At 39.1% G+C, this 27,787-nt stretch overlaps 2 protein-coding genes across 2 annotated transcripts in view; one reads left to right on the forward strand and one right to left on the reverse strand.

Annotated features, from left to right (window-relative positions):
- Mct1 (Monocarboxylate transporter 1) overlaps positions 1-11,602 on the forward strand; it is a 359,238-nt gene extending 347,636 nt beyond the window's left edge. Inside the window, exon 9 of the mRNA XM_067136498.2 lies at positions 1,131-11,602. Within this exon, the coding sequence (XP_066992599.1) occupies positions 1,131-1,297 (167 nt within the window). The 3' untranslated portion in view covers positions 1,298-11,602. The remainder of the gene's footprint in view (positions 1-1,130) is intronic.
- A 3,105-nt stretch (positions 11,603-14,707) lies between these two features.
- Positions 14,708-27,787, reverse strand: part of LOC136874302 (visual pigment-like receptor peropsin) — a 70,923-nt gene continuing 57,843 nt past the window's right edge. The window contains exons 6-8 of the mRNA XM_067147948.2: positions 23,796-23,892; positions 18,859-18,990; positions 14,708-15,361 (exon numbers count right to left, since the gene is read on the reverse strand). Coding sequence (XP_067004049.1) covers positions 15,221-15,361; positions 18,859-18,990; positions 23,796-23,892 — 370 coding nt within the window. The 3' untranslated portion in view covers positions 14,708-15,220. The remainder of the gene's footprint in view (positions 15,362-18,858; positions 18,991-23,795; positions 23,893-27,787) is intronic.

Genomic DNA, 27,787 nt, shown 5'->3' on the forward strand with positions numbered 1-27,787 from the left:
AGAGTTATTTGCCATCAAATGAATCATAGGCTTTTTTAAATCAACAAATATGCAGACTAAATTTTTGCTACAAAGTCTCTGATGACTTAGAATTAGCTTTAGTTTCAAGATTTGCACTGGGTACGACCGGCCTGATCTGAATCCTGCCTGATATTCTCCGATTTGTGGTTCTTGTTGTTTTTTGTGTTGTATCAAGAACACATTGAGATAGATTATTATTATTATTATTATTATTATTATTATTATTATTATTATTATTATTTTCAGTTTAAGGATCCTGACGGTGACATATTTGCCTTCTAAAGCTTTGTCTAATGTATAATGTTATCGTCGAAATGCTATATCTCTTTCTGTAGAGTATGTATTGTTTTCTCTTTATCTAATGTATAATGTTATCGTCGAAATGCTATATCTCTTTCTGTAGAGTATGTATTGTTTTCTCTTTGTCTAATGTATAATGTTATCGTCGAAATGCTATATCTCTTTCTGTAGAGTATGTATTGTTTTCTCTTTGTCTAATGTATAATGTTATCGTCGAAATGCTATATCTCTTTCTGTAGAGTATGTATTGTTTTCTCTTTGTCTAATGTATAATGTTATCGTCGAAATGCTATATCTCTTTCTGTAGAGTATGTATTGTTTTCTCTTTGTCTAATGTATAATGTTATCGTCGAAATGCTATATCTCTTTCTGTAGAGTATGTATTGTTTTCTCTTTGTCTAATGTATAATGTTATCGTCGAAATGCTATATCTCTTTCTGTAGAGTATGTATTGTTTTCTCTTTGTCTAATGTATAATGTTATCGTCGAAGTGCTATATCTCTTTCTGTAGAGTATGTATTTTCTCTTTGTCTAATGTATAATGTTATCGTCGAAATGCTATATCTCTTTCTGTAGAGTATGTATTGTTTTCTCTTTGTCTAATGTATAATGTTATCGTCGAAATGCTATATCTCTTTCTGTAGAGTATGTATTGTTTTCTCTTTGTCTAATGTATAATGTTATCGTCGAAATGCTATATCTCTTTCTGTAGAGTATGTATTGTTTTCTCTTTGTCTAATGTATAATGTTATCGTCGAAATGCTATATCTCTTTCTGTAGAGTATGTATTGTTTTCTCTTTGTCTTCAGGTATTCTGTACGACGCACTGAAGTCGTACGACCCCGGATTCGTGGTGGCGGGCGTCATGATGGCTGTGAGTGGTGTGATGCTGTTCATCATCCCTCCTGTACAGCGCCGCATAGCGCAGAAGGCCCGCGGGTCTCAACTCGCCACAGTCGTGATTGCGCCGCATTAACCTTTTATATCGAAAATTATTATATTCTTGATAATAATATATGTATATATGTGTATGTGCGATTATTATAACGTGAGAGAAATTTTATGGTTCGTTATTACTGAAGAATATAACTATGGTTTTTATTTGAGACTTTTATGTGTGATAAAATGTTTCAGTTGGGTGTATTGGGAACAAGTTCAGCTTATAGTTGACTTATAGAAAGAGTCTATCTGTTATCGTTTAATTGCATTTGTTCGTGAGGCACATCGGAATAATTTTATTGTAAGAAAAGAGCCCGGAGTCATTATAGAGTAGAAAGACTGGGCGCATTATAGCTCGAGAAAAGACCAAATATATAACTAGTCAATTATAATATTCTACTTTCAAGCCGACAATAGATATTAACCTAAAGGGTGTCTTATGTAGTCACAAGCGGTAGAAAGTTCGTCTGTCATACTCTGTTACCATTTACTTATGTATATACAAGCAAAACGTTACCCTTATCATTTAAGGTGACTAAGAAGCAAAGAACATTCTTAGGTGGAGATAAACACAGTACTAAATATTAAACAATGTAGATTCATTTGATGTTATGGCCTGTAAATAAAATAATTTCCCGTCATTCCAGGTCAGTTTGTCAACTTTATAGTGTCCAGATTCACATAGTTTCTCCCCCCCTCTCTCTCATCTAGAATACAGTCCGGCTCCATGGCTAGACAGTTAGCGTGCTGGCCTTTGGTCACAGGGGTCCCAGGTTCAATTCCGGCAGCGTCGGAAATTTTCACCATCATTGGTGGCTGGCACGGAGGCTGGGTGTATATATCATGCCATCCTCATCACGACGCGCACCTGCACCTGACGAGCCGAACATGTCCTCGGACACTCCCAGCTCTAAAATCAATACGCCATTTCACTTTCGTCTAAAATACACATATTTTGACCACTCTTTTCTTTTTCGCCCATACAGATTTCCCCCATTTTGACAATCGTCCAAAGATCATAGCTCAACTAAAATTCTGTTGATTTTCTTTGGCCTGCATGGTTTTTATAAAAGTATGTCCCCATTCCCCCAATCTATGCTTGTATTATTATTCATTCTTAATCGACTTTGGCCAACTATTCTCTTGCTTACAGCATCTTTCTTCTCAGCCGTCCAATGTTGTTTCTTCTTGGTCGATTCTTCTGACTCTAGGAACCCCTGAAATGTGTGTATCTTGTTTATGAAAGTGGTTCCGTTGTGGATGTCGCTCCATGATGTTCATTTCTTGCAGATCCTTCTTGGTGTTAACAAACCATTTATCATAAGAGCCCTATTGGGCTTGTTGAAATGGCTAAAAGTATTCTTAGTGTGTCTGCCGTCGGGCATTCTTGAAATACAGTATGTCCAAAGAAGTTAACACTTAGTTTGCGTATTCTATCTGAAATCCTGCTACATGTTTTATATACTTATTTTGTTATTGCGTAATCGGTATGTATTAGCACATTGTTTTAATCCGAGAATTTTTCTTAAAATCTTTCTTTCCTTCTTCTCGATTTCTTCAATGTCTTTTCTGGTTGTTAATACTAGGCATTCTGAAGCATACAGGCACTATAGTTCGATTACTGTCTGATAATGTAGTTTAGTCCTTACATAAATCGCTTTCTTGTTTGTTTTTTTTTTTTTTTTTTTTTTTTTTTCGTAAAGTGGAATGCAAGCTCCATTTTTCTGGCTCTCTCGCAGTTTCCTTCTCTATCGAGCCCGTTAAGCTGTAGTATCTCACCAAGGTGTCCGGCTCCATGGCTAAATGGTTAGCGTGCTGGCCTTTGATCACAGGGATCCCGGGTTCGATTCCTGAAAGGATCCGGAATTTTAACCATCATTGGTTAATTTCGCTGGCACGGGGGCTGGGTGTACGTGTCGTTTTCATCATCATTTCATCCTCATTACGACGCGCAGGTCGCCTACGGGAGTCAAATCATAAGACCTACACCTGGCGAGCCGAACATGTCCTCGGACACTCCCGGCACTAAAAGCCATACGCCATTTCGTTTCATCTCACCAAGGTACTAGAATTCAACCACTTTATTTATCTTATTCCCAATTCTTGTCATTTATATAGAAATACAGTAATATATCATGAAATTAATAGATCGTTATATCAATATTTGTAGCTAATTATACTGTATGCGGAAATAACAGGTTACAATCTGTACATTATTTATTAATTGGTTTAAATTTTAAACCCGGTCTAGAAAGCCAAGAATAACGACCGAGAGGATTCGTCGTGCTGACCACACGACACCTCGTAATCTGCAGGCCTTCGGGCTGAGCAGCGGTCGCTTGGTAGGCCAAGGCCCTTCAAGGGCTGTAGTGCCATGGGGTTTGGTTTTTTCTTAATTTTAAAATTATAATGTATGTCTTATGAGTGGCTTCTCCCTACGATGGATCTCCCGCGAGTGAATGTATGTTAGACTGTCCTTGTAGTATCTTTGTAACTTTTAAGGAATACGCCAGTGAAGAACGTGTTTCATGGCGTTTTCCAGGTATTTTATCGCCGTAGGATATTGATCGTCTGTCCGCCATGGTGCCCTAGCTACGACGACCTCTTCCCCTGGATTTGGTTGGTCAGTTATCGTTCTTCACTAACACGATCTTCCACATCTGTATTGGCCATCTTCTGTACCCAGCTTATGTTTTCCAAACGGCGCCAGCACCATATCTCAACGGCTTCTAATTTCTTAACGTCACCTTTGTTCAGGATCAAATCTCGCATCACAACTGGCCACGCATAGGTCTTCACAAGCTTTTTCTTAAACTAACGGATCTGGTAGACTGATATCATAGACTGTGTTTTTACGAAATGCCTGTATAACCGTAGCTAGTTCTAATTCCAGTCTCACGCCGAGAATCTTCTGGCAGTATTTGTCCAAGGTACTTGCACTGTTTCATGTGATGAATTTCTTCTCTATTTATGGTAGCACGGAGTACCTATGGATATACATTCAGAATTTTCGTTCTTTTAAAATTGATTTTTATATCATATTCTGTGACCTAATCATTCAGGCTCTGTAACATTTTTGTTAATGTTTTAACTTCCTGTCCGAAAAGCCATATCATCGGAAGAATTTGTATTAATATTCTGCCTCCAACTTTCAAACCCATATTGGTTTTCTTTATGAACTGAATAAGGATCACCTAGGCAAAGTCACTAAACGGTCCTGGCGAGAGCAAGCAGTCTTATCTCACTCCTTTACTGATCTTTGCACTTTGTTACTTCATCGTCGTGCCATAAATAATATGGACAAAAATCTATGTCATGAACTAAAATATTTGTGGATAGTTTTACATGGTAAATTAAATCATACACTGGACGAATTAAATGAGTGGTTATAAATAGGTTATAAAACTGTTGTGGACTACGATCACAACTGGGTAAAAATTTGCTCGATTTGTTCTGGGTGATTTTCGACAAAAGAGTAGCGTTACAAAAATGTTGTAAAGTTTGGGCTGGGAAGACTTGGGAGAAAGGAGACGAGCTGCTCGATTAAGTGGTATATTCCGAGCTGTCAGTGGAGAGATGGCATGGGAGGGCATTGGTAGACTAATAAGTTTGAGTGGTGTCTTGAAAAGTAAGAAAGATCACAATATGGAGATAAAGTTGGAATTCAAGAGAACAAATTGGGGCAAATATTAGTTTATAGGAAGGGGAGTTAGGGATTGGAATTACTTATCAAGGTGGATGTTCAATAATTTTCCAATTTCTTTGCGATCATTTAAGAAAAGGCTAGGAAAACAACACATAGGGAATCTGCCACCTGGGTGACTGCCCTAAATGCAGATCAGTAGTTATTGATTGATTAATGGTGGACGCTAATACTGTGGACAAAATGTCACTGGCCGATTAGTCTGTTATCTTTCCAATTGGAAAGTCTCAAGGAATAATGGGAAACATTGTTTTTGCATAATCCATTTTGATGATAAAAGATATATCTACGAGACTTTTAGATATTCTTCCCCAAAAACTTGAAGATTTTCCTAAATAAATATTGACGTGTCACTTATTAAGCCCCGCGTTTTTCAATAATGAATTCTGTTTACATTTAATATGTTAAAATGGCCCACATTTTGACGTACTTGTATTCAAATCTCTCTACTAACCCGCCTGATATTGAAGACTTTGGATGTAGATTACACTGACTTGTGGAGTAAACTTCTTCCCCTACGTTGGTAGTATCTTCACAAAATGTATGGCTGTCTAGGATTAAGTATTTGGCTTGTGATTCGGGGTTTAGTTATGTAACTTTTCATATTAAACATTCCATACTTTCAATGCAGTCTCACAAACTGCAAACTGGAAATGTCATAAAAATTAATAGAATCCATTCTAGCAAAATTATAGACATAAATAACTTCTTGAATTACAGAAACTTACACAACAGTCTTCTTTCTAAACACTGCCCGAAGGCCGGTTGGGTCCTCAAACAGAGGTTATAGAATACTGCAAAAACCGAAGGCGGCACCATAATGATGATGAGTGGGGTGGTTTGCCATTGCTTTCCTCATTGGCCCAGAAAGTGCTATTGCAGCACAACCGGCCCTAGGAGTAGCTTACTTCATAACATCCACATGCACCAGTTGTCGGCTTCTGTTCTATCATAGCCTTAAATTAGAATGAGAGTTCGCTGAAAGCTGTATTTTGCTTTGATCATTTTCAAGAAGCAGGTGCAAAAATCCCGCATCTATCAAGAAAATTAATAGAGTTTTAGAGATACAGACACATAAAGATCAGCAATTGTTACATTGAAGAGAATAACTAATTCCATTTCCCCTTAAAAGTGGCTCGCATGCAAATCTTGCACCTGACTGCTTCATTTCTAAGCAGTATGATTGAGGAATTATTGACATCTTAGAATGTTCTTTGTGTAATATGTTCTGAGGTCTCATTACAATATTGTGTACATATGTCTAAATATGGCCTTGAAGTTGAATAATAATTAGATTGTTTACTTATTAGAACTCAATAATATAATTTTATTATCCCTAGCTGGATAATAATTTGTTCGCTTTGAAATAATTGGTGATTATCACCAATAAATTGATGAGTTTATAACAAGGCATCAATTATTCTGCACATCAGAGGTAAATTATCGTAGGTGACATTTCACTAACTTTACAGGTGAAGAGAAAAAAGCTGTGGAGGTGCGTATTTTGATACCTTTAAGGCAGGTCGAATCGACAGTTCTGACCATGGTAAACTATCGTAAGAGCCAATACAATGAAATGTGCGGCGAACGGCATAATGTTAAACTGTTCTATAATCACTTACCATTGTTTATTCCTGGATTCTCCTTGTACATGCGATAGTATCACATAGTTTACCTTCATTTCCGTGACATACACAATAGTGTACCCATAAGAAGATATGCCCAAAACAAATCACAAAACTTCAAAATCATCGTTTTTGCATTTGCGATATTTTACCTCTGACGACCAGAAGTAGTACTCTGAATTTTATATCGACAGTGTTTCGACAAAATTAAGTGACTAATTATCTACTTTCAGAAATTCAGTCTTTTTTTTTCTTTTATTTTTAACCAAAACTGGAATGGAATGTCGATGTGCAGAGTGTCGAACACTTTAACATCATGCAACTCGATTTGTGACATAGAGGAAGAATATTTGATTTTATATGAATCGCCAACTCAGAAAGCTTTTTTCAGTCCACTTTTCTAATATTTTACCGAAATTCCACTTCTGCCCATTATCACCTTACTATATTCCCATTAACTGTGGAGCTTCAATTACTTGATGTTAACATTCGCCTTCAAATTGTCAAGATTAGCCAAGGATGTTTTTATAACATTTTGTATTTGATATAACGGTGAACCATGCCATACACTGAGCCTATTTGACTGCAGTTGCCATTTTGTTCAACTCAAGTCCTCGTCACTTGAATAGGGGAAAAATTAAAAATTGGACTGAACAAAACTTTTTGAGTTGGTAATTAATATACAAATCAAGTTTATTTTCCTCTATATCAATTGCAAGTTGAGTTACATGCTATTAAAGTTGTGAAGTACCGTTTGAGACATTCTGTATAACCAATATACGAAGAAATCACGTATAATATCAAAGTTAGTCAAAAAGCGTTTTAAGACAAGTTTAATAATACTGTATATTAGATGCAGATCTTTTTATGGTGAATGGAAGAGCTATATTATTGTGAACAAGCACCAAGTACGTGCGTAGTGTTTAGCAAAAGTTGTGTTGTGAAATGTCTGGAGAATACTGGTTACTCCATTTTGGGTTTACACAGTAGAAATTATGAATTACAAGTATGGTAGATTCTAGAACATTTTTCTCTTTCCTGTGAAGGACAGTAGAGGAATTAAGGTCGGACGTCGCTAGAAGGCATATCTTGTGAGAACATGATGATCGTTCTTAGTCCCTTTCTAAGCTGTGATTCAATAAAATATCATTGCCTATTTTCAAAAGATATACGGTACTAACATTTTGAAATATCTATCTCTAATATTTAATTTTCCTACGCTTGCTCGGATACAGTATTCGTGGTGGTCGGTATTGTGACTGGTACAGGAAGCTGATAACGCTTAAGTGAATATTTTAGCCATGTAAGAACAGATGTTCCAAACACTTATGTATATACCTGCAGCACTAACCTCTTGAAAGTCTGATGAATTAAGGAAATGTGTTTATCAAAATAAAATAAAAAACTACGTATTTCTACTTGATGTTAACCCTGGACCATCACCACTGGCATACCCAAAATAAAATATACAGTGTAACTCTTTAATCATGGAAGTTTGATGGATTGACTCTTACATCTGTTGAAACAGAACTTCTTCCAGTCGATTTCTAAATACCATAATGTGGTAAATTCCATATGTATTTTCATTGTATTAATATAATTGTGTATTTAAGTTTCTATTTTATATATTTTTGTAAGATTGACAATAAGATTCAAGGGGTGCATAATGTAAAATGTGTTATTCTTCGCCTATAATGACAAAGGTTTCCTTTTAATAATAATAACTCCATATGGATATATACAAGTTCAATTAGGCTATTGTAAATAATCAACTAAAATTACCCCTACAGGCAGAATTAATATTGTCTTTACAGTGCCACTCAAGGCGCACCAAAGTTACTGAATTGAAATTTGCTCCCTGGTTAGACCCAGTAAAGTTTTCTTGTGTGCTAATGGCTGAACGTCGCATTACCATATAGAATACCATGGTCTCAACGCAGGTACAGCCTCTGCATTATCTGGTGTGAAAATCAGAAACCATGACGTCACAATTCAATTTAAGACGGGATTCAAATTTCTACGCGCTATCCAGCGTCAATCAGAGGTATAGAAAGCTATTTCTGTTGAGGCTAATACCCTATAAACCTACCTTCCTTAATGGAGGTGCTCCGGGAGATAGTAGGTTCGAAACCCACTGTTGGCAGCCGTAGTTTTCCATTTTCACACCAGGCAAATGCTGGGACTGTATCTTAGCGAAGGCCACGGCCTCTTCCTTCCCACTCCTAGGCCTTTCCTATCCGATCGTCGCCATAAGACATACAGTATCTGTGTTGGTGCGACGTAAAGCAAATAGCCAAAAAAATGTTGAAATCGGTGTAGATACGCGCCCCTTCACTAGTTGTAACCAAGAGCCGTGCAAGCAGCTGCTAGGCTGTACCTTCCCTCTGCTCCTTCACCTACCTGGGCTGGAGCGCTACTCATTGAGCCGCATTGTGCCCGCCTTGGCTATAGATAATCATCCTCGCCCTTCTACCTCAACGCTGGACGAGTTTCCCTCTTACCTCCATAATGAAGGACGCTGGTTGCTGATACAACCACTGTTCAGAACTCTCTTGAGCAATCCAAAGACGTGAGTGTCACAAGGGGACAGATCTTGGCTGTAAGGCGGGTGATCCATACCCCAGCGAAAACAGCCCCGACTGTCCATTGTTGCGTTGGCAATGTGCTGGAATGCGTTACCGGAAAGGACAAACGCTACTCCTGATATTTTTCCTTGTCAAAGCATCTTCTTTGTACAAGAATTCTAGCATTACACGTTGTATTCATTTGGAGGTAACCTATAAATATGAATGTTGCTTCAACATTTTTCCTCTACTTAGCAGACTTACTATATCCTAAACTGTAACTACAAACACCAAACCATGTAGTGCTGTCACCTCGTGACTGCCCCGTCAATTACATGCAGTGTTGCTAGTTCTGTCTATGTTTCAACTGAACAACCCTTATACATCATTCACAGATTTTCTGTTAACAAAGAAGTATAATGTAACAAATTCTACCATTTGTTAAGTAAATATTATTATTTCCAAATTAAAGCCACTTATTTACATAACTGTGTTTAAGTCATCAGTCCATAGACTGGTTTGATGCAGCCCTCCATGCCACCCTATCCTGTGCTAACCTTTTCATTTCTACGTAACTATTGCATCCTACATCTGCTCTAATCTGCTTGTCATATTCATACCTTGGTCTACCCCTACCGTTCTTACCACCTACACTTCCTTCAAAAACCAACTGAACAAGTCCTGGGTGTCTTAAGATGTGTCCTATCATTCTATCTCTTCTTCTCGTCAAATTTAGCCAAATCGATCTCCTCTCACCAATTCGATTCAGTATCTCTTCATTCGTGATTCGATCTATCCATCTCACCTTCAGCATTCTTCTGTAACACCACATTTCAAAAGCTTCTATTCTCTTTCTTTCTGAGCTAGTTATCATCCATGTTTCACTTCCATACAATGCCACGCTTCACACGAAAGTCTTCAAAAACATCTTTCTAATTCCGATATCAATGTTTGAAGTGAGCAAATTTCTTTTCTTAAGAAAGTTCTTCCTTGCTTGTGCTAGTCTGCATTTTATGTCCTCCTTACTTCTGCCATCGTTAGTTATTTTACTACCCAAATTTACATAACTATATATATATATATATATATATATATATATATTAGCAATAACGAAAACGCCGAGCTTTCAGGGCAAAGCACACCGCGACGTTCCCTGAGTCCAGTCAGTAGGGGGCCATGAATAATGTGGTCGTGATTCATCACACTTCCAGATTCCGTGAAGCATTCCTCTGCTACTGTCAGCAGCAGTTCTTCATGTGCTTTGATCTGATGAAAGTCAATGAAACTTGGCTGAAAGCTCGGCTTTTTCATGTTGAACACATTTATTAGCAGACAAAGTAGGGGTCTCCATACTAGGAAATAACGTAAATTTAAGCAATTTCCTCAATTGTGCCGAAAGTTGAAGGGATAAAGGACCCGGAAAAGTTTAAAATTGTGAGTCTTGGATAGCTTTATCAAACTAAGAAAACAAATTTCGAAAATCCCTTCCGGCCTAAATGCAGTTCAGGAAAAACTACCTAGCATCGCTTGTTTCTTTACGCGTTTTATCTTTTATTCAAATCCTAGCCAAATTGACTTATTTAGATATTTCTTTCTGCAATGTGTTCCTTGGTTCAACACCCTCAGGCGTTTTCTGATTATTGAAAAATGTCCACACCGAAGTAGTTATAAGGGCTTAAGTGAAACTCTGCACTGACCCACGTTAGCGCTCGTAGTGGTAGGAAAAGGCAAACTGCTAATCTAATCGACCAGATGACGATGATTAAGAAAAGGATACGAATGTTTAGGGATAAATAAAGAATATATTCTCACACTTCATTATATTTTATTTACCTAAAATTCGTAGCTCATATCCCTAGGATGTCTTCAACATTGAGTCGCTTGCCTGAAAGGATAGAACTGTGAATTCTTTTTTAAGACTTGCTAGTATATAGAGGTGCCTTTAATCCAGAAATAATAATATTTATATAATATATGGTTACGAGCCACGAAAACCTACGTTCTTTAAATTCCGTGTTTTCCATACTTTTTCATGTCAAAGGAAAATAATGGTATTATGGAAATCGACAGAAAACTTTTCACTGTCACTCTTTGCTACAGGTATGGTGGCCCACGGCTTATGTTTTGAAAACGCTTAACTGTAACTATGTTTTCCCTGACTGTTATCAGTGTTGTATAGGTGTTCTCCAGAGACAGGGGTGCCAACGTTACAAACAGTAAGAGTGTGTGACTTTAAACTGAACCTGTGCCGTTCCTACCTTATTTTGTGAGTTTAAAGCCGACTAAGAGAGAAGTGTCTTACATGTTACTGTTGAAGAGTGTGTTTAAGAATAAAGAACATTGGAGTTCTTCTGTAAAGCAGCCTCGTGATATTTTAAGGTAGTTCTGTTCAGAATAATGATTATAATAATTATTGAATATTGTAAGACTATTAAAACGTTTTTGTCATATGTTTGTTTGATAATTCATTGGTGTATGGTTGGATTCTTAAGACCTCTCCTTAGGGATACTCCTCATCTGTGATGACCATCATCTCTCAGGATTAATGTAAGTAACTGAACGCCATTCATGCAGGTGTCAGGCACATACCATGAGAATATCTGGAAACCAAAATTCATTCGTTCAGTTTCTCATAACTTGGATGTTATTTTGTGTTTATTTTCTGTAAGAAAAATACTCCAGATTCGCATCTGAAGCAATCATGCTTAAGTTAGTAAGAGGAATTACAACTTTAAAAAATCATCTTAGATTCCTTATGAACTCTGATATAAATCGTATTCCTTAACAGAATATAAAGTTTGCTGGTCCACCTGTTCAATATTTCATTAGGCCATTTATATTTTAAACTGTTATGACATACACTAGAACATATTTCGACTCACTTGAACCATCTTCAGGTAGAAAGTACAATTAAATTTGAAAAGCTTAAAAGATGCTGCCATTAGTTTGGCACGTTAAATTATACAGCACATTAAAAATTACAAAATTTAAAAATATGTGTGAATGAGTAAAATGATGTAAATTCTTTGTGTTCTCCCGTTATTGGATGAATGTTTGAAATTTACACACTTCAGTAGACTACATACATGTACAGTTTTCATAAAATAATACTTAATGGTTAAAAAATTTAAAATATTTCGATGTTGAAAGACGCGAGTTGTAGAATGATCTATGTTGATGTTAGATGTTAATTCACTCATCCCAAGGAATAACAAAATAAGCAAAAGCTCTAAGGGGAAGCATTTCTTGTTTGTTGTGAGTCACCAAATGTTATCAAACTTGCTAATATATAGAAGTGGCTTTAATCCAGGAAGGATAATATTTTTGTGATAAATGGTAATGTGCCGCGAAAACCTACGTTTTTTAATTCTATCGTTTCCATAATTTTTCAAGTAAAAAGAAAATAATGGTATTATGGAAATCGGGAGAAAACTTTTCACTGTCACTCTTTGCCACAGGTATGGTGCTTGTATGAAACAGATTTTTAAATAATGGTTTTGGTTTGATTTTGTTTAATTCAAAGTATCTTTGCTTTGGATCTTGAATGAAAGTGACTTGCCCTGTATTGGCCAAGCATTATTAGACGCCTACAATGAAGCCACTAATATAATATGAATTTCATTTCAGGTTAAATTAGTTGCTTTGTCAATTAAATCCAAGGAAACACGAAAAATATTTTCCTATGTAGTTCTAAAGAATTCCTCAGTAGTTCTGGATAAAAAATGAAACACTGAATTCAGATAAAAGTATTACGTTACCTAATTTCCTTAAATTTATTTGCTGAATACAATTTTGATCTTAATTATGAAAATATCTGGATGGTAGTAGTAGACCCTGAAACTCCGTAGAGAAAAGCAATGTCAAAGAGATGAAAAATCTTAGAAAAGAAATTCAAGAATAACAACTGTAAGAAAAGGAAGGGAACATAGTCAGATACTATGAGAATAAATTGCATAATTAATCTACGGTTATAATGGTACAAAGCAATTTTAGTTGAAATAGTCCTGTTCTGCGTAAAGAAGGGGGCATGTCTAACAAGGAAACCCTTCTAACTGTAAGTCTCCAATCTGAATGAGATCCGGTAAAACGACTTCAGTAGGAATACTTTATCCAGCCAAATCAAAATTAGATGTCCAGTCGTATATTTAGCACCTGTTTTGGGGTGTCAAAGTTAGCTCATTTAAGTACCGCATAGACCGGAGTGAGCGGCGGGAAGCAGGTAGCGTGACACATGAACTGGCCGGCCGCCCCACCTCTACCTACTACCCGCCGCTCACTTCTGTCTGCGCGGTGCTTAAATGAGCAAACTTTCCCACCCCAAAACAGGAGCTAAGTATACGAGTGGGATGATAAGGCTGAATAAAGCATTCTTACTGAAGTCGTTGTACAAAAACTTAATCAGATCGGAGACTGACAGTTGGAAAGGTTTCCTTGTAACTGTAGTAATGCTAGTAACGAATTTAACGGGAATGAAAAGGTCAGAAAGAAATCACTTTTATTTTTTTAGTAGTTTATAATCATACTGATTGCTGTTATACTTAGTATACGCTGTATTCATAAGGTATATACAAGGTGATTTTCAGAATGAATGCGGCAACGCTGGATGTAATGAACGGCAAACTGATCATTTTTTCAATAGTGGATCCATATCCGAAATTGCATAGTTTAGGCTCTGTGGGGCGTCAAAGTTTGACAACACTTCTGATATGGTAAGCGCACTACATTTTATGAAGAAACCTCCACCTAAATAACAAGAGCACCACATAGTGTCTTAAATTACAATAGGGATTAAAGTTGTCGACCTCAACTTTGATTACAGAGCCTTTATCAGTGGTGCATAGATTGATGAACATGGTCAAAGACGAGTGACTGTATGCTCAGTAATATAGTCACCTTGTGTGTTCTTGCGTTAAGTTCCTCCTCTGATGATACAGGAGTCAAACCTTTACAGTACCCCAAACAATAACGTCTTTAAGCTGGAGATCGACAATTAGAAAACCCATTGCGTAATTAAAAATGTCCGTTGTAATGCTCTGGTTCTGTTTGTGGAGGTTTATAGACAAAAGGTGCAACGCAGGCCTATCACCATACCGGAAGCGTTTTCAGAATGTGACGCCCCACAGCGCCCAAACCATGCATTTTTGGACATGGAACCCCCTTTGAAAAATGATCAGTTTGTCGTCCCATACATGCTAAGAGTTGTGGTATTCATTCTGAATCACACTCGTAATGTTCACAAATATTAAATAGGCCTATATACAACATGATTCGCAGGTGATATTGCTGTGCTATCAGAATCAGAAAGGGATATGAATGCCACATCAATACTATGTCATTAATACAAATGAGGCCTCAAAATAAATATTCAGAACATAAAGGCCTTATTTGTGAGAAAGCAAGAAAACAAGCATTGCACCAATTCACATCAAACTCCCAATTATCAAATCAGTGTAGCGTATCAGTTTTGCTATTTGATTAGAAGCGATAGCACAAGTAGCCTACATCAGAAATTGATATGAGGATAATGTTAATAAAGAGAACTTTTTCCACTAGAAGACATTTATTGACTACCAGACATCAAAATATTCTGTTAAGAAGAACTTTTCCAAAATATTCTTTTGGAGGGTATTTTTGTATGGAAGTGAGAGCTGGACCCTAGAAAAATAAGATATTAAACGGACTGAAGCTTTCAAAACATGAATTTGGTTAATACTAAAAATGTAGTAGAAAAAAGATGGTCCCATGAGAAAATTTTGCAGATGATTGCAGAAGGAATTTTGAAAAATACCTCGGGTAGAAAGGAAAATTAAATTTATAGACTGCATCATAAGACATAAGACATTACTGCAGAACTGCTTTCAATATATTTTTCTTAGTTAAAAATACGAAGGTAAAACCTATGGAAAATATGTCTGAAGACATTAACGAAGGTATGAAAACTAATAACTATGAACAGGTCAGCAAAACAAGAATAGGTTGCAGTGACAAGGCAGAACATTTTGTGATTGATGATGGATATCAAATAATTTTATACAATTGTTAGCAATATATTATGAAAGAAGTAGGCTTTATTTTATCTCCGTCAGACGAATGCTGTGTCGCGGGCGCCTTTTGATGGGACGACGAGTTACTACTAGCGCTCCCATCAGGGCACCACGAACTCTAGTTGGGCACGCCAGGTATACCAGCGTTGGAACCATGGTGGATGCCTGCACAGAGAAAAGTTGTATATTATTTACTATAATCATATTACAATATTGAATTATAAATTGAATTCCTCGAATGTCAACGCCTTTCTCGTATTTGTTATTAAAAACTCTTTAATTAGTTTGTCTTCCTATACAGTGTTAACATCACTGTATATTATGATATTATTATTATTATTTATTTTCCGGCTCCAGGCGCCACAGTAATACAATACAACTGATGTGTGATGCACAGGCCTACATGTTTTGGCCATTATATTAAATTGTGGATGTTGTAGTCACTGGTATAAAAAGTAGAAATTACCGGGCGAGTTGGCCGTGCGCGTAGAGGCGCGCGGCTGTGAGCTTGCATCCGGGAGATAGTAGGTTCGAATCCCACTATCGGCAGCCCTGAAGATGGTTTTCCGTGGTTTCCCATTTTCACACCAGGCAAATGCTGGGGCTGTACCTTAATTAAGGCCACGGCCGCTTCCTTCCAACTCCTAGGCCTTTCCTATCCCATCGTCGCCATAAGACCTAACTGTGTCGGTGCGACGTAAAGCCCCTAGCAAAAAAAAAAAGGTAGAAATTAAATTAATGCAGAGGCTATCCATCGGGGATCACAGCAAATGAAGGTATTATAAGTGAAGTTTTACAAAACAACAGTGTGTGTTTTGTCTTGTAGTTTGAGCACTGAAATAACAACCTCACACTGGTCTAGATGGATCAAAATGCTCTAATGATGGGCCACTCATGCTAATAAACATTAAATTAATAAGGCTGTCCGACCCCGTTGATGACCTCAAATTCTTATACTGTATATTAAGTTAATTGCATTAAACCATATCACAAGAAGCACTTGACGCAGGTACCACAATACGAAGCAACTTTTCTAAAATCGAGAATCTGTCTTTTTCACACAACTTTACTCAGAAGCTTGCTTAACTTCAACTCCTTGCCAAGCCCCTTCAGTTCATATCATTCGTGTAGAGTGCTCTGCTTTACTTTATCAAAGACCATGGTAAAACCGACAATTGGTCCACAAAATGCTGCGCCAATATTTCCATTTCCTTTTCTCCAAAATATCTAATTCATTCCCTTCTGGCAAGGTAAAATTATCAAAACCGCTGGGGTACATTTCATTACTTTGGTCGCTCTTGAGAACAATTTTCCCCTGATATTTTCCTCTATCTTGCGCCAAAGGTTCTTTGTCAAGTTGAAGAGAAGAACGATTACTTCTATTCTACCCCTATCGAGCTCGATAACTGCAGTCGCTTAAGTGCGGCCGGTATCCAGTATTCGGGAGATAGTAGGTTCGAACCCCACTGTCGGCAGCCCTGAAAATGGTTTTCCGTGGTTTCCCATTTTCACACCAGACAAATGCTGGGGCTGTACCTTAATTAATGCCACGGCCGCTTCCTTCCCAGTCCTAGCCCTTTCCTGTCCCATCGTCGCCATAAGACATATCTGTGTCGGTGCGACGTTAAGCCAATAGCAAAAAAAAAATATATTCTACCTTTGCAATTGCACACTCGTAACTCAAAGGAATTAAATATATTTTACATTCTCGATAAATCTGTAACTTCGAATTTTATCCGAAACGAATTAATTACAATTTGTTTTTAATTCATCCATATATAAATCAGATCACATGGCAGGTAAAAATAATTGGGAATACGCACGTCGAAAACCATAGGTGCCAAAGTCGTATTTCCAGTCGCCATGGCGACCTGGCACCCGGGATTTTTCGAGCCATTACTACTATATTATTATTATTATTATTATTATTATTATTATTATTATTATTATTATTATTATTATTATTATTATTATTATTATTATTTGTGTATAATTGTATAAAAGCCCGCGGTAAAACCCTCGCCAATATTTTCTCCTTTTTTATTTTTATTATTATCAAACAATAATAATTTTTGGTTTTCATAAACTCTCTTCGTAACAGTTATCGAAACAGGAAAAGCAAATTCTGTTTCCTATGGGAAGAAAGGTTTCGGCTTGAAAAAAGAGAAGGGAAACTGAAGGTAAAAGAACAAGAGTTGATTGTGGGAGGCTGGAAAAACAAAGCTTGAGGAGCTAGGAATTAGTACTATAAGTTAAATTATCACCACAAACGTCTCACAAAGACGTATGTTATGACTAGGGCCCGGATTCATATGCACTAAAAACTCCGAAAATATGCATGCACATATGCACTAAAAATGTTGAAAATATGCACGGAAATATGCAGTTAAAATAAAACAAAATACAATTATCAAACGCATTATTTAATTTAAACTCAGTGTTAAATTGATAAACAAGTTTCATTCCTTAGAAAATGATGCATGGCAGTAGTTTTCAATGTTTTCAGGAGTCAATGGCTTTCTGTTGTCGGACAGAAGTAATTTATATGCTGAAATTGATCGTTCTACGTCGACGGACGTAACTGGGCAATACTTGTACACCGGCACTGACTGCTAGGAACATTCTTCTTGCAAAGACTTTAGGCATTTTTACAGTTTAATGTGGTGAAACACTGCAATAGACGAAGAGCAAGTTAACAGACGAACGCACTTGTTTAAGTAAACCTTGGGAGGCTACTGTAAGGAGAAGGAGAAAGGAATGTCAGAAAGAAGGAAATTGGTGTTGTGAAAAACGTCATTATCCATCTACTTACTTGTACTGCGACACTGAAAGCACTTTCCTTGATGAGGGAAGGTTTCTCATGTTGCCAAGTGACGTGCAACATACAGAGCTCATTAAATTTTCCATTTCGTTCAGAGAGAGATCTTAGATAATCGATCACACATAAGATAAAAATATGTCTGTATATGCACTAACGTTCAAAATATGCACTTACGTTCAAAATATGCATTTGCATATGCGCATATGCATTTTTAAAAAGTCCGGGCCCTAGTTATGACCACCAACTAATATCCAGAGTAACCGCAAATGTAACAGCAGTTAGACGAGGTGGGAGTGATTCGACAAGATGCGGATAGATTGTCACAGGTATTTCGAGCCATGTTGCTTCCTGCAGAACATCCCCACATTTGATGGAGAGTGCGTGGCGGAGAATCCATTGTACAAACACGACAATCAAGATGGTCCCGCAAACATTCAGTTGAATTCAAGTCCGAATAATTAAGGGGCCATGAATGTACTTGGAAGTCTTGCTCGAGCACTTCAACCACTGTCAGACGTATCTCCGATCGTGTGACTGGAAGAGCCCATCCATCCAACGGAGGACAATGGCATACAAATCTGTTTCGGAAATACTGCCACCCTTGGCCCGAAAGCCGATCACCTTCCCACGTTGTAACTCGAATAAGTTGTATCTTTTACCCATGACGGCAACAAAATACGTGTGTGCAGGTGATATTTCGCACATTTCCTTTACCCACCACGTGACGTGACGTACTTCATTGATAACGCTTTGCCGATGTTCAGTGTAGGAAATAGTCATAATAATGTGTATCGACTGTGTATCAGTTGTCCCTTCTCTGGAGTAGAAAGTTATTACAAACCTCTGCACTCAAAGGCGACATAATCGCTAGGGCTTCTGGGAGTGTTCTTCCTTTTCCAGTAAGGATCCATAGCAACTGAAGAGCATGAGGCATCCACACCAGAAGGAACGTCACAATCAAAACCATTGCTGCCTGCAAGAAAAGAAAAGGTTGTTTTGAATAAACTTACATTAAATTTTATCATTTAGGGCAGGGCCTCTCAAACGCCCAAAATCTCACGCGTGCAGATAGAGGCGCAAGAGCTCCGTGCACTGTGCATCGCTGCCGCTCGGCATGGCTCGGATCAACGCTTCGTCTCTGGGCTACTCGGCTAAGCTCGGCTCAACTCGCCTATACTCGGCTCAAGTCAGCCTGGATTTGGAGCGCTACGGCGCAAGTGGGGCAGAGGGAGACAGGCGGAGCGAGCGAGACAGGCGTGAGGAAAGAGAGAGTAAGCGCTATTGCTCCAAATCGAGGAGTGGGGGGTCTGCACTCTGGTCAACCAAGCCAAGTCGTCTCTTGCACCGTGCACAGTGCATGCACCACGCGCCCTGAGAGGCCCTGATTTAGGGTATCACGGCCCATGTGACTATTCATTATGTAATATTTTTGGGATTATGCCGTGTAATTAAAATAAATAAACTCACTCAACACGCGTTTCAAAAGGTACCTTGCCTTTCTTCATCAGGAGAAAACAGAAAACGGAAACACGACGCATGAATGGGTGCTGAGAGAAAACAACAAGAAAATTAAAATGGTGCTCTAAGATGTAATACAACTGTTAATGAAATAGCGTATGGCCCGTGGGCGACCTGTGCGTCGTGATGACGATGAAATGATGATGAAGACGACACATACACCCAGTCCCCGTGCCAGGGGAATTAACCAATTATGGTCGACCGATTCAGCACTAGGGTATCCACGTATCCTCTAAAACAGGGCCTCTTAAACGCCCAAAATCTCACGCGTGCAGAGCGAGGCGCAAGAGCTCCGTGCACTGTGCATCGGTGCCGCTCGGTGCCGCTCGGTATGGCTCGGATCAACGCTTCGTCTCTGGGCTACTCGGCTATGCTCGGCTCTACTCGGCTATACTCGGCTCAACTCAGCCCGGATTTGAAGCGCTACGGCGCAAGTGGGGAGAGGGAGACAGGGGGAGCGAGCGAGACAGGCGTGAGGAAAGAGAGAGTTAGCGCTATTGCTCCAAATCGAGGAGTGGGGGTCTGCACTCTGATCAACCAAGCCAAGTCGTCTTTTGCACCGTGCACAGTGCATGCACCCTGAGAGGCCCTGCTCTAAAAGGTGCGCGTACTATACATTGTAAAGTGGTTGGCGATGTTGCTGAGGGGTCCGCCGTTCAGCGCTTACACCCGACTGCACTCGTCCATATCATCCTTCCAGGCTCCTCCCGCACCCCGCACATCCGCTAAGTCTAGGGACCTACTGAGGGCTCTCCTGCCACCGTCCGAGAGCCTCAAGTCTAACGAGAAAACATTGTGCTTAGTAGACAGCAGCCACGGTGTGAAAGCCCTTACCATTTCCCTGAAAACAGAAAAGCGAAATTTTACAGCCAAAATAATAAAGATAACATTGTATAACTGACCGGTCTAGAAAACCAAGAATAACGGCCGAGAGGATTCGTCGTGCTGACCCCACGACACCTCGTAATCTGCAGGCCTTCGGGCTGAGCAGCGGTCGCTTGGTAGGCCATGGCCCTTCAAGGGCTGTAGTGCCATGGGGTTTGGTTTGGTTTTGTATAACTGAATGTCACATCTCATAAGTTCGACTTCGCTACATTTGTCCATCTCTTTATATAATCAATTACAGCGGGAAATAACGTCAAATATATTTGAAAAGGCGGTGGGACGGCGTCAAAAGCTTTTTCATGCACAAACCACCACTGTATTACACACCAAAGCACATAAGGCTGAAGTTCTGTCTGGCTTTCCATGGCTCCTAAATCAAGCAACAACAACAACAACACTAGCTTATGATCTACTGTTAAATATAAATTGTGCCATCATAAATGATGAAATTATGTCATTTAAAGAAAACAAAGAACTTCCAGTTCAGTGGCTAAGCTGCTGGTTTTTTGCCTGAAAGGCTGAGATATACACGTGGCGTCAGTAAGGGTATCCGGCATTAAACCTCCGGCTATAGGCCCTATCCCATATGGAATTAGGGATTGGAATTATTTATCAAGGGAAATGTTTGATAAATTTTAAAGTTCTTTGACATTATTTAAGAAAAGAGTAGGTAAACAACTGATAGGGAATATTCCACCTGGGCGACAGTCCTATATGCAGATCAATGATTGATTGATTGATTGATTGATTGATTGATTGATTGATTGATTGATTGATTGATTGATTGATTGATTGATTGATTGATTGATTGATTGATTGATTGATTGATTGATTGATTGATTGATTGATTGATTGATTGATTGATTGATTGATTGATTGATTGATTGATTGATTGATTGATTGATTGATTGATTGATTGATTGATTGATTGATTGATTGATTGATTGATTGATTGATTGATTGATCCACGGTAGCTCCAGTGTATCCCGAAATAACTCGGGTAATTACAAATCTAAGAAATTTTCAGAAAATATCAGAATAAGAAAATGCTTTAGTACAGTAGCCCTCTCGGTGGGATTTGCCAACGACGATTCCTCAACCGTAAGCTAAGTAGCCGATTTTTTAAGGATTAGCTAAATTATTAGAACTCTAAAATAGTGTTTCCGTATTGCCTTTAAATGGCTCGTGATACATAAATTAGTAATAACGGAAAATACGCGTATGCTATTTTTTTTTTTTTTTTTTTTTGCTAGTTGCTTTACGTCGCACCGACACAGATAGGTCTTATGGCGATGATGGGACAGGAAAAGGCTAAGAGTGGGAAGGAGGCGGCCTGGCGTGAAAAAGGGAAACCACGGAAAACCATTTTCAGGGCTGCCGACAGTGGGGTTCGAACCTACTATCTCCCGAATACTGGATACTGGCCGCACTTAAGCGACTGCGGCTATCGAGAATAAAACAATATTGTTATTATTAAATCAAGAGTTTCTTTAAACTTTACCATCGGTATTAATACCAAATTTAGGTTTTAAGGTATCCTTATTTCTAACCAGCCTCGTGGTCTAGAAGTAGTGAGTCCGACCCTTACCAGGACTTCTTTGTTTCAATTCCCAGCCAGGTCAGGAATTTTTACGTGTATCTGAGGTCCACTGAGCGTACAAGAGGTCAATTGAGGAGCTATTTGACGAAGAGATAGCGGCCCCGGTCTAGAAAGTCAAAAATAATGGTCGATATGGTTCGTTCCACTGACCACGCATCACTTCGTAATCTGCACGCCTTTGGGCTGAGCAATAGTCGCTTGGTAGGCCGAGGTCCATATGGGCTGTAGCACCATAGGGTATACTTATTTCTGTATTGAGAATAAAGTAAAAATCATTCTGTGATTTAGTGTTTCAAGTTACCTTTTCCTACTCATTACCTCATATGTACTACATTACGACTGAGATGTTGGTTCAGTGCGTTGCCGCACGGCCAGTTATGGCGGCTAGCTCTGTAGTAGGGAGACAGGTCGGTTCGAATCCCCCTTTGGCCATCTTCGAAATAGTTTTCCGTGATTTCCCATTTCAGCTTCAGGTAAATACCGCGATGGTACCTCTCTGAAGGCCTCACCCGCTTCCTTTCCACTCGTAGCCTGTAGGCTACAATTACACCTTCACCCACAGACAACACGCTCACACAGCGGTGCATGTAGCTCACCACCGTGTGCTGTAACGGAAAAAGCAGCTACAGTACAGAACTGACGAGCCAAACATGTCAACGGACACTCCCGGCACACGTTAAAAAACATTTACGTTAAGTCCGGCTCCGCGGCTATATGGTTAGCGTGATAGCCTTTGGTCACAGGGGTCCCAGGTTCGATTCCCGGCAGGGTCAGGAATGTTAAACATCATTGGTTAATTTCGCTGGCACGAGGCTGGGCATCCTCATCACGACACGCAGGTCACCTACGGGTGTCAACTCAAAAGACATGTCCTTGGACACTCCCGGTACTAAAAGCATTTCTTTTTCTTTTTTTCATTTACGTTAAGACAACAAATGAAAAAAAGTATCAGTATCTAAGCAGCTATTTTTAAAAACAAGAGATATAGTTCATAGAAATCGGTTTAAGAGGGGAGCACAAGTGTTAAAAGTTTGGGGAATGCTGCTGTAAAACATCATGACGTCATTAAATTTCCGCTTCACTACAGGATGGTAGTACAATATAGAACATGAAAGTGTTTAAATAATCAGATCGCGTCTTGAAGCAGACACGAACACCCAGTCCCCAAATCAGAGGAATTAACAAATACGATTAAAATACCTGAACTCACCGCGAATCCAACCCGGGGCCCTCTAAACCGAACGGCACAATGCTGATCATTCGGACTGTCTACGTACTATAAGGCTGCTTCTCCCTCATCTACCACTTTTCCCACATCTGTGGGGTTACGGGAGCGAACTGTGTCGCACATGTGGATTTGGTCATGTTTTACGACCGGATGCCCTTCCTGACGCCAATCCTATGAGGAGGTATGTAATCATTATTGCGTGTTTCTGTGGTAGTTCGTAGTGTGGTATGTTGTCTAAATATGAAGAGGAAAGTGTTGGGACAAACACCCAATCACCGAGACAGAAGAATTAATCAGACGCAATTAAAATCCCCTATCCGGCCAGCAATCGAACCAACTCCCTGAACCGAAGGTCTCAACGCTGACCAGTCAGCCAATTAGTCGGACTTTACGAACTATTATGCTAACTACATTATAAATTTTAAATTTGACCCTGTTCAAATCAAATCCCCATTTTATGCATTAAGGAAGGAGAAGTTAGGAATACTGTTGTTTTAAGATTTCTTTGTATTTATTTATTTATTTATTTATTTATTTATTGACCTACCTTGGCCAAGGCATGTTGCTCGACATGACTCAATCCCCGCTCCGTGCGCACGGCTGCCATGTTCTTGGAGTGGACTGCCTGCCAGGCACTCGCCAGTCTGTGGATAGAGAGAGCACTAATTATTACGAAGAGTTCTCCATTTAGCCAACAGATGGAGGAGGCTTAGCAGGCTTATAGGATAGCATGACATCAAATCACAAAACTAAACATAGTTCCTCATAATGACCACTTCCTAGTTCCTAGTTCGACCACGGGATGGAGCAGCTTGTATGATAAATGGTGAGGGGCACAGTTAATCTAACACGTAAAGGCGAATACACTTAAGTGATTTTATAAATCATCGTTCTTACTTTCTTAATCCGTTTACCCTCCAGGGTTGGTTTTTTCCACGGTCTCAATTAGGGATCACACCTCTACCGCCTCAAGGACAGTGTCGTGGAGCGTGAGTCTTTGGATCTGGGGGATACAGCGGAGAGGAGGACCAGTACTTCGCCCAGGCGGCCTCACCTGCTATGCTGAACAGGGGCCTTGTGGGGGCATGGGAAGATTGGAAAGGATAGACAAGGAAGTGGGAAGGAAGCTGCCGTAGCCTTAAGTTAGGTACCATCCCGGTATTTGCCTGGAGAAGTGGGAAACCACGGAAAACCACTTCGAGGATGGCTGAGGAGGGAATCGAACCCATATCTACTCAGTTGACCTCCAGGTGCTCAGAGGACCCCGTTCCAGCCCTTGTACCACTTTTCAAGAATTTCGTGACAGAGCCAGAAATCGAACACGCCGCCCCCTCTCGCCCCCGGGTGTGGCAGCTAATCACGCTAATCACACTAACCACGACACCACAGAGGCGGACATATAAATCGTCGTTGCGCCTTGAAATACCATATGACAATGCTGATGGGAGAAATACTGACCCGCAGCACACGTATCACAGAACGAAAATTCATTGATATAGTTCATGCAATACTAAACCTTAGATGACAGAACCTTTTTGGTCAGAGTTCTAAGCCGAAATATAACATAGCGACTTTTTCTAGGTGGAACGACGGTACGTAGGCCCACTCCTATGTTGTGTACTCAGCCTGAAGGTTGGTTGGATCCTGAACAGGTCCACCATCAGCTGTTATAGGTAGCCTAGGAGTCACTGAAGAAGTGTACTGGGGAAATGAAGAGCGACGTAGTTCCCCGTTGCTTTCTTCACTGATTCACAAGCTGCTGTTCGATATCACACTGCCAAGCCCAGTGGAATGCATACATTAACCGACCCTATGAGCAACATTTTCACACTATTCATTACAGGTATTGGCTGGATAAGGAATTGAATTTCCAGCATCGCTCATACCTCAGTCACTTTCATACTGTAAAAGCTAATGATGAGACTGAATTGGCGTTTAGTCTATTTTTTAAAAAAGCGAAAGTTTTAAATCGATATTTCTTGCAAATTGCGTGCTTGGGTTGGGTTGGGCGTGGGAGTTGCGTCTTAATATTTTATAATTTATAACTAGCAGTTTCCTGCTGGCACCCCCCGCAATGCACAAAGTATGATGTTGTTCGTTACTATCCTCACGGATGTATTTGCAAAGTTTCAAGTTAATGAAATAAAGCACACGATCTGCTGTGGTAATAGAATGTAATATTATGTCAACAAAACACTTGAAAATACATCACACAAAGAAATTGAATTAAACGTTCCTTATAACAATACTAATCGCCGAACTGTTAAAAAGTCCTTCAATGATCTTCGTCATGGAGACAAATGTACTCATAACATTTCTCAGAATTTACCAATTTAAGTAGTTATTACCTCAAAAGAAAGAGCTTGATCCAATGAGTGTTTTTAGACCAAAACGAACTGCGTACCTCAATTAGAGCGAAAGATATGATTGCCCCAATGAGAAAAAAATGTTGAAGAAATGAGACGTCAAATTGAATGTGCACTCATAACTTTCCTCAGAATCAACCAGTTTGAATAGTTAAGAGCTGAAGTGAAAGAGCTTGATCCACTGAGTGTTCTTAAGCCAAAACGAACTCCGTACTTCAGTTAGAACCAACGAAATGATTGCTTCAAAGAGTCAAAAAATTGAAAAAATAAAATAATTTGAGGAAGGCGGAAGTTACGTGATTTATAGTACCTGATGACAAATCTGTGCATGAATACCTTTCAGTTAAGAAAAGAATGAAATCGACCGGATAGAATGGCCAGACTGACTGACTTTAGTTTTCATATTTTTTAATATATACATTTATATATAGATGTATAAGTAACACTGATAAATGTCATTTCTTATGCAGTCGGTGCCTGTGATGAATGGTATGAAGGTGCCACGTGTGTGATCGGCCGTCTTGTGCGTTTGGCAGATAGGAAAGAATGGTTATTCCCCTTAAAACAATAATCTCAGACTGTTCTTTCGATCTGTAAGAAAAGTAGTGAAATATTATACTGAGTTCTCATTTCCCTACCAGCCATTACAGTGACGCATGGGCTTTCTATAATAGTTAATGATAGAACCGTTCAGGCCCAGCGAGCTCTCGAGGTGAGGACGAAATAAGGTTGGGTATTTTTGTTTTGGATTCGTTATGACCAACGAAGGAACGCGATTGAACTTATTAGCACTTTTTGTTTTTTCCTCCTCTTCCCAACATCTGTTCATCCTCTCGCTGTGTTCCTTTCTATGTAGTTCAGTCCATCCTGTATTTAGTCGGGTGGGCTTTACAGATTTTTTCTTTTTTTGCTATTTGATTTACGTCGCACCGACAGAGATATGTCTTATGGCGACGATGGGATAGGAAAGGCCTAGGAAGTGGAAGGAAGCGGCCGTGGCCTTAATTAAGGTACAGCCCCGGCATTTGCCTGGTGTGAAAATGGGAAACCACGGAAAACCATTTTCAGGGCTGCCGACAGTGGGGCTCGAACCCACTATCTCCCGATTACTGGATACTGGCCGCACTTAAGCGACTGCAGCTATCGAGCTCGGTCAGAAAATTTGTGTGTGGGAATTAAGGTTCTGAATTTTATTCTATCTTGAATGGTTTCTTCATTAATTCCATTTAGGTATTCATTGATTTATTTTACCCAATTATTGTGATTGTTCATTGGAATCGTTTTCTTTTTGAAACGACACATGTCAAGATTTTGCTAAAATTGAGTTAAGGCAAGTAATACAGTCTTTAAGTATAGATCTATCGTTTTCTGCAGACACTACACACGTCACTTCATTGCTTTATCCGGTAGCTCTGTCTGGTAATAATAGTTTGTTGGAAAAACAGCACTTGTCACTGACATGTGCACTTTATCCGTAAAATGAACTGGCTTGCTGTATCCAATGGGCAGTTCCACGCATCCAGCTGGCAGACATTGCACCTATTATTGAAATGAGAGGGATTGTGCAATATACAGACATGGAGAAGAGAAATGAGAAATGCTTGGAAGACCATTCAATTGCTGCTATTATATTCGATTTTATGCAAAATTTGCCCCTGCCAGATATCCCTGTGCAGGATATTTTTTACTTCCGCCAGTTAACAGTGAATATATTTAGCGTCACATCACTAGGTCCTAATAAGACGAAGTTTTATACATATCATGAAGGGCAAGGACATAAAGGTCCGAATGAGGTTGTCTCTTTTCTTTTGGACTTCATTAACAATGAAATGCCTAATTCGGTACACCACCTCCATGAGTTTTCAGACTCTTGCCCTGGACAAAATCGTAACCACACGGTCATACGATTTTTCTTAGCTTTGGTAACTACGGGCAGATTTCAGACAATTAATCAGTATTTTCATCAAAGAGGACACTCTTTTTTACCCAATGACAGGCATCTTGCTGCAGTAAAAAGAGTGGTAAGGAAAAATAACAGAATTTACGTTCCCAAAGATTATACAGAGATGATTGTACTGTCCACAAGTCAAAGAAAGTTTACAGTTAAAATGGTTGAATCCAAAGATATTATTGACTTCAAATATTGGTGGCCTTCATTCCTTAAAAGAAATTT

Source organism: Anabrus simplex, chromosome 1 (genome assembly GCF_040414725.1).
Source record: "Anabrus simplex isolate iqAnaSimp1 chromosome 1, ASM4041472v1, whole genome shotgun sequence".
Lineage (NCBI taxonomy): Eukaryota > Metazoa > Arthropoda > Insecta > Orthoptera > Tettigoniidae > Anabrus > Anabrus simplex.